Source organism: Lepisosteus oculatus, chromosome 5 (assembly GCF_040954835.1).
Source record: "Lepisosteus oculatus isolate fLepOcu1 chromosome 5, fLepOcu1.hap2, whole genome shotgun sequence".
NCBI lineage: Eukaryota > Metazoa > Chordata > Actinopteri > Semionotiformes > Lepisosteidae > Lepisosteus > Lepisosteus oculatus.
This window is the reverse complement of record NC_090700.1, coordinates 47,766,412-47,774,068: the sequence shown is the minus strand read 5'-3', so window position 1 is coordinate 47,774,068 and position 7,657 is coordinate 47,766,412. Positions and strand designations below refer to the sequence as shown.

At 47.3% G+C, this 7,657-nt stretch overlaps 2 protein-coding genes across 3 annotated transcripts; one reads left to right on the top strand and one right to left on the bottom strand.

Annotated features, from left to right (window-relative positions):
- Positions 1-252: 252 nt before the first annotated feature.
- snapc5 (small nuclear RNA activating complex, polypeptide 5) lies at positions 253-3,698 on the top strand. 2 transcript variants are annotated; one of them, XM_015343163.2, is made up of 4 exons: positions 253-524; positions 1,592-1,708; positions 2,104-2,178; positions 2,497-3,698. In XM_015343163.2, exons 2-4 carry the CDS (start codon positions 1,619-1,621, stop codon positions 2,605-2,607), a joined length of 276 nt encoding a protein of 91 aa, XP_015198649.1. In that variant the 5' UTR covers positions 253-524; positions 1,592-1,618; the 3' UTR covers positions 2,608-3,698. The 2 variants fall into 2 exon arrangements, with proteins under 2 accessions (XP_015198649.1, XP_015198648.1); XM_015343162.2 differs by having other exon boundaries at positions 254-524; positions 1,609-1,708.
- Positions 3,689-7,164, bottom strand: crybgx (crystallin beta gamma X). The gene is made up of 6 exons (XM_006628734.3): positions 7,106-7,164; positions 6,394-6,442; positions 5,802-5,923; positions 5,401-5,536; positions 4,958-5,097; positions 3,689-3,921 (listed from the first exon to the last, which is right to left on the bottom strand). Exons 1-6 carry the CDS (start codon positions 7,147-7,149, stop codon positions 3,789-3,791), a joined length of 624 nt encoding a protein of 207 aa, XP_006628797.1. The 5' UTR covers positions 7,150-7,164; the 3' UTR covers positions 3,689-3,788.
- Between the last annotated feature and the right edge of the window lie 493 nt (positions 7,165-7,657).

Below are 7,657 nucleotides of genomic sequence, written 5' to 3'. Positions count from 1 at the left end.
GGGACAGTAATGTAAAAAAAAAAACATTAATTAAAAAACAGGTGATTCAAGGTGACCTGTAAGACTAACGTAATTAGGGTTCACCAGGACCAGTGCTGGAGACCTGCTGTGCTGTACATGAATTGAACTCTCTTGGACTGACGGACTTGATAACGTGACAACCCACTTTCCTGCTGATACCAGTTTCAGCCACCAGGTGTCAGACCTGCATCCGATTTTTTTGTCTTGAAGACGTTAAAACTGTCCTCTAGGTGGCTACTAGATAAAATACAGTGCGAGCAGATCCTACTTCTCCTGCGCGGTTTAGCCAGTGTCCGTTAGTGTGTTTACCCTTTACTGTACAGTGTCTTTTTAGCGTTCACTATCAGGGTCTGTCTGTGCATTGAGCAGTAACTTAAAATGCGAAGACTGAAGGAATAATCTCTGTTAAAACTATGGTACCGCAGTCAGATAAGTGTTTCTTGAATTCTGTGCATTACTGACAGGGGCCTTGCTTGTGGTGAACGATCTGCTGCTGTTCAGAGGTAAGGAATGCTTTTAAAAAGATATTTCAAAACCGGTACGAAAACTCATACCCTGCTGGTGCGGACACTACGCCTTCTGACACTGAACCATTATTACGATAAAGCGTTTTTATTGTAGCACGATGATCCACTTTCCTGACGGTGTGAATTGTTAAATTGATCCATTTTGCCGAGATTACTTGAGAATTGTTTATCTCTCGGGTCTGCGTGAAGCTCCGCCTGCATTAGCTAACGTGTGCTTAGACTCGGAGCGAGTGAGGTGGACTACGCACATCGTGCGCCGTGACGCAGCTCTGTTAAAGGGGCAGGCCGTCATCGCGCAATTCCTTAAAAATCGAATAATGGCTTGTAATCAACATTAAAAAGCACTAGAAATTCGGTCTTTACCACTTCCACTTTGGGGGGCAGACTCCCAAAAAGCAGTTAGCAGTGTAAGGTGGGCAGAGATCCCGTGTAGAAATTGGCTCCATCCCACCCGCCATGGTTAGAAAGCCCCTGTTTAGTGTTAGGATGAGGGTCCGTTCAATGCGGATCCTGACCCGGGAGCGTCAGGCGCAGTGCGGGGTGGGACAGCGGTCTACAGCAGGGCGCGCACACAGTTACAGCTTGAAGGCACTGCTCGGCGTTATTTCGTTATTTTAGTTTCAGCCACAGACGGGATCCCGAAGAACACTCAACCATGCATGTTTTCAGAGTGCCCTCGGCTCCTGGCAGAAATAATGCCAATTTTGATTCACTAGGAATAACAACGCCGAAAAATGAAGTGTACTGTACTGAAAGGATTATGGAGTATTTCATGAAAATTTGCAGAGTGGGGAGTGACCAAAACAGTATTTATAGTGTTTTAGGAGTGGAAATGACATCAGGAGTGATTGCTAATCACTGACAGCCGAGTCTGAGTGAACTTGGCAGTCGTCATCCCTCCCGAAAGTTCGTTACTAGCTCCAGTTGTGAAGGAGGGCAGTTGTTTCAGTGGGACGCGAAGTGCAGGTCAGGCTCTGTCCTCCACACTGCAGTGGGCAGGGGCGGAGGGCTGCCGTTTCTCCCTCTCTGTGTGAAGAACGCAGATCTTGCCTGTGTGCAGGGATGTGACCATGCTGAGCCGTCTGCAGGAGCTGAAGAAGGAGGAGGAGACGCTGCTGAAGGTCAAGGCCATGCTGCAGGACCAGCTCACCAGGCTGAAGGTCAGAGACTTGTGCCCCCTGTCGGACACACTGCCCCCAGGGCACAGGTGTTCACTTCTGTCCAGTTTTCCTCCGAATGCCGTGTGGGGCTTGTACCCTTTCTTAAGCAATGGGCATGATTTACCTAGTCCACATAAGCAGCCAACCTGGCTCTGTGTCCAGCGCCCTCTGTGTCCAGCGCCCTCTGTGTCCAGCGCCCTCTGTGTCCAGCGCCCTCTGTGTCCAGGGCCCTCTCTGTGTTTTCGGTGCCCTCTGTGTCCAGGGCCCTCTCTGCGTGTCCGGCGCCCTCTCTGCGTGTCCGGGGCCCTCTCTGTGTCCGGCGCTCTGTGTGTCCGGGGTTTGAGTGAGCAACAGGCGCAGTGACCAGAGTGAGTGAAGCTTGTTTGCTTTTGCAGGTGGAGGAGCTGACCTTAAGGTCTATGATCAGCACTGACAGAGAGGGCTGCTCTGCTCAGCTTGCCTGCACTGAGGTATGAGGATACACATGCTGTACTGTGAGGATATCGCCTCCTCCCCATCACTGCTAAAATCAGTCAGTCTGATCGAGCAAAAAATGTGGCTGTTTTTTTATCTCTAACACTGTAAAACTTCACATGCTTTTTCAGAATAGTGTTAGGTGTTTTACATGGTGTTTAACTGTCCTTGTAGTTTGTGGTTTAGAACTGCTTATGGGTGCCTAATCTGCCAAATAGATGCTACCGTGTGTCCACATGCCTAAACCTAACACTAGTGATAAGTTGTGAAATGTCCAGGTGACCAGTGCTCTGTGACCATGACTTTGTGTCCAGGGCCCTGCGCAGCTGGACAATGAGAGCCAGATCAATCAGACGGAGCTGCGGCTGACCGCCACAATTGATCAGGAGATGGAGGAGGACGAAGAGGAAGAAGAAGAGGACTGAGCTCTTCCCGCTGCTTCCCAGATAGATGGCCGAACCCCAGCCAGAATGCACTGTACTGTCCTTTGCTGTACTGAATGTGATACTTGAAATTATCATTTGTTCGCCTATTTTGGGGGTTTGCACCTGCTGTTTCTGGACATTTATCCTGTTTTTTCACCACGCCTCTTCTGGAGGGCAAGCTCTCGCTGGGCTGACACAGACGACACGGATGCTCACCCCTGCGTCTCCTCTCTGTTCCCCAGCTTCTGACTTCTCCATCTGGGGCCATTCTGCATTTTTCTTTTAGGTTTGCACATTTCACTCTGAGCTTGGAAAAATGTGTGTTTATACTGTGTTCCTGAAGTTAACTGAAAGAATTTCCACCCTCTGCGCTCTTCTGCCTGGCCAGCAGCAGCGTGGAAAGAGTGGTGCAGCACAGGCTAAGCCAGGTCTGTGGCTGCTGTTAATCATTCCCCCTGAGCTCCCAGTAAACGAATTGATGTACAGTGCTACCCTCCTATAATGTGATCTGTTATAGAGCTTCCGTTTCCCGGTTTGGCCTGAACTGCTTTTATTCTAGATGTGAAAACAAACTCTCAGTGTAGCAAAACGAGTCCAGAGTGTTGCCGTGTATAAACGTCCTAGGATCTGGCGTTCTTTCTAGTTCATAACTGTTATTATTCCATGATCCAATTTCAGTTTGCAGTGCAGATGAAACTGGAGGATGGTGGTTTCTGTTATTTATACTGTAGGTATATAATGTACAAAACAACACTCTCTCCCACTTATGGACCCCAGCACCCACATTATAAAGCTACAGTAATGTGCTTAATCAGAGGCTTTTAATTGTTTTCAGCTGTATTGTAAGTATAACTTGGTCTGGCTGACCAAATGGAGGTGTCATCTGGGTAACTGAGAGCTGTGCTGGAATGAAAACCAGAAGCCACACGTTTCATCCGAGACCAGTGCTGGAAACTCCTTTCCCTGCCGTGTGCTGTATAATTGAGCTGAGCCATGGCCTGCCAGGATTCTTTGATGGCTTGGCAGGAGAGTGTGTGAATTCTGTGCTGTTAGCGCTGTAAATAAATACGAGATCTTGGGGGAAAAAAAAACTTTTTTCTTAAAAGCCTTTTATTACGAAAAGCGCCCCGGGACTGCAGTGTGTGTGTGGCTGAGTTCTTCACTGGAGGGCTGGCCGTCTCTCAGCTGAAGCAGATCTTGCGGATGGAGCCCACGGTGCTGTTCTGCCCACCCCAGTCCGAGTAGTTGTTGAAGTCTTTCTTCTCCAGCACGTAGTGAGGGCCTCTGTAGTTGGGTTCCTGGTATACCACCCAGCTGCCAGACACAAGGGGCCGAGTGTTACTCATACCGCGCGCTGCACGGCACTGCACCATCGCCACCATGCACAGAGGCATTTTCACTTTGCTTCACAGAAAGGTCTGTTGTAATGGAGTTTTGCCAAACATTCGGGAGTAGGCCAGACCCTAGTCTCTCCAACTTCTACCTGCCTAGATATAAATATCATACTTCACTTCTACATCATTTCATGTCTGTATCCCTCCCTCCATTCCATCTTCTCCCTGTCTCGTTCCTCATGTAAAAAGGAAGCAGGTGATTCCAACAGGCACGTACTCATGGAACAGGTGATCTTCCTCCACAGTCAGGTGAGTTACCCCTAATAAAGTTCACTGGATCACACCTCTCCACCTTGATTAGGGTATGACCGGACTACTGCATCTGGTTTGTGAAAGTATGGAAATGGCCAAGATTGCAGATGCACATCTGTACACTGCGACAGAGGTATGGAAAGGCTAGAGATCTAAGCTAAGCAGATTTGGTGTTGGACAACATAAACAATTTAAAAAGCTGAGTACCTTTTTTGAATGGATGTTCTTACATTTTATGCATTTTATTTATGAAGCGATGAAAAGGTTCATATTCAAGAGTTGACTGATTTGTTTTTAATTTTGGTGCCCTTAAAAAAGAACACCTCTGTGAAAGGCACATCGGCAGATGCAACTGTAATCTTATACCTACAACTGTTCAAAAGTATGCTATTGAGCCCTGCTGTTGAAAATGAACTCCCCTTACAATGGCCAAACAGTCAGGGTTTAGCTAAACACGTCCACGCCCAATGCATAAAAATCGCGATTCAACATGAATGTCTGCACCAGGCTTTGTGTGGTGTACAGTGCCAAAAAAGTCAACTCATTGTTAAACACAGTAGTGTGTCTGTCGCCTCCCTGGGTGCTTGATGGTTTGTCCCGGTTTTAGGTTGATTTTATCATTTTAATGAGGGGCTTCTGTATTACCTGGTCCTACTTCATTCATATCATGCTAAGCACAGGAACAGACAGGACAGCGGGCTCACCCTCCTCCGAGGACGCGGATGGATGCCGCGCGGTTGATGCCGTAGCGGCTCATCAGGTTGGGAATGTCGTCCTGCAGCTCCGTCTTCCTCCCGGAGAACCCAGCCCTCTCGAACAGCTGCACCCTGGGGGGAGAGGTGTCCTGTGTGGGGGGAGGAAGCAGAGAGCCTCATTGGTTCATCCTGGTTCATGTTTGCTTTAGCTTGGGACTGTGATATAATATTCACGGGCCGCGTGCTTCCTGTTGTCACCCCAGAGAAGGTGAGGAAGTAGCTCATTTAGTGATTCAATTAAAGCTTCTGACAAGGCAACAGCCATATGACCTGTCAGGTCCATCATTTCAGGACATTAACAATTGCATTGAAGGAGAACTAAGTCACAGTGATTATACGTGTAGAAGAGACCTGTGGAAAGGTTAACGTGAAGCAGGCTGCCCACTTCTCACCTGTCTGACAGAGCGCACAGAGGAAATGTGGTCCATTGATGCACACCACTTGTCACAGCTGTTATACTCCCCCCGGTCTGACAGGTCCCACAGGTACTGCCGGCCTCGGAAATTCTCGTACTCGTACCCCACCCATCTGAGCGAGAGACAGAAGAGAGAGACGAGCAGCTCATTCCCGACAGCTCCGATCAGGACAGGCAGCAAGCCAAGAACGTGGCGGATCAATGAAAAGGAAATAATGACAAAATGCTCCAACTCGGGCGCAGGCAGCCCTGGCACTTTCATTGCCTGGAAAAGTTAAAGTTTCAGTGGGGGACAAAAACACTTGGCTGCCTTGGGGGTGTTCCAAGGCTGCCGGCGGCCCCAGCCAGTCAGTAATGGGGTGCCCAGGCCGTACGTACGCTCCACTCTCCACTTGCACAGAGTTGCATCTCTCCGGGAAGTTCTTGTCGCTCAGTTTCTGACAGTCGGCGGTCAGGTCCAGTCGGCGCCCTGTGAAGTTCCGCTGCTCGTACAGGGTCACCTGGGGGTCACAAAGGTCACGCAGGAGTCACTGTGGCTGTCCCTGCCTTAGGATTCCTGCTTTGTTGGTATTTTGAACTGGGAAAAAGATTATAAGGATTTTCATTTCTGTAAATCTCTGGATTTATGTCAAAATTTGCCTATATATAAGAAAATAAATGAATTATTCTCAAAACCCAGTGATACAACACACCAGTGTTCAGGAACACCTCGGTGGGTTTACACAAACCAATTATACAGAGTTTACTCCTGCATGCAATCACAATCCAGAAGGATTTTCAAAGGATTGTTTAAGAATAAAAGTTTATTTCCTTATTTTGAAGAGGAGTGCATGTAGCAAAAAATATATATTCTTTGCATTTTAAGTTGATTTACAAATCGGAGCTGAAGTGTACAGTTGTGATAGAGAAAAGAGGACAACATTGTACACAGAGCTTCAACATGAAAAACAGCATGGACACTGGGACTCACCCGTCCACTGGACGCGTAGAAGGAACGTTGGAGCACGGACCCCAGCTTGCTGTGGAGTGACACAGACCGACTGCTTGAGAGTGCACACACATGCTGTCTTCAGCAGTCAGTGGCTTTGAACATGTTCTTTGGAATATTTATATATGGTGGTCTACAATTGTGAGTAAACCTTTTTTTCTGTGCCGATCTTTAACTCTGTACCCCAGTGCTTAGAAATGACATGCGTTTAGTTAAAAAGGTTGTTTTTTTAGCTGCAGATGTCATACAGAATGCATATTGTGACTTATTCTTTATGAGATTTTGTTTTTAGGAACAGACTACTTGAGATCCAAGACAAACAGTTTGGTGAATTACATATTCCTCACAGATCGCAAGTTGTAAATGTCATTTCATTGCTGTATCTGCGGACCAATTTTTAACCTGCCCGCCCTGAGAAGAATCATCAGGGTATGAGAGCTGTAGTCCCTCTTTGCTGTCAAGGGCGTATCGGTGATCGTGAATTCTAATTGTCACTGTGGTGTAGACAGCTGACCGCTACCCTTAGCAGGGAACAACTTAGCCTGGCACATCTGAGAAAAATATGCATCAGGTTTTTAACTTGCACTGCTTTGGGGACATACTGTACAAGGGGGTCAGGCCAGAAGGTAAAAAGGCAAGGTGATTGCTTCACGGAATTCATCAATCTGTTCTGAGCACGGCACTCCACACATACCTGGTTTGATGGGCTAATCCTGGAACCTTAGTAAAGATGTTCATTTCAGCTCTGTGAGGCCAGGAAAAAGCCCCTTAAATACGTCAGGTAAGTTCAATGGAGGAGTACTAGAACATGCAAAGCTCTTCTGTCCCTCTCTCAGAGCCCTCTCTGCATTGATATGCTAAACCCAGACAGCACACATGCTGCATTCTTCTGCGACCCAGGCATGTGCTTGTGCTCTGTGCACCGGAGTGCCGTGCAAACAGTTTCCCTCCAACAATTCAGCATTTTTTTACAAAACAGCTTCCAACAATAGGACACCTAATAATAATAACCGCATTCATGCTTGGAACAGGGACAGATCTGGGGACTACATGCATTTGAAAGGGCGTTTGAGCTCACAATGAGCATGCACTCAATAGATACCTCTCCTTCTGGATAATTGTACCTGTTTTTTCTCTGTTCGGTGAGCTACAGCTCATATGGATAGCTATGATTTCTATTTTTACAATCCTGTGGTGAAAATGAAAATGTTATCAAGTTAAATAGATCTCTGATCAGATCATGTGA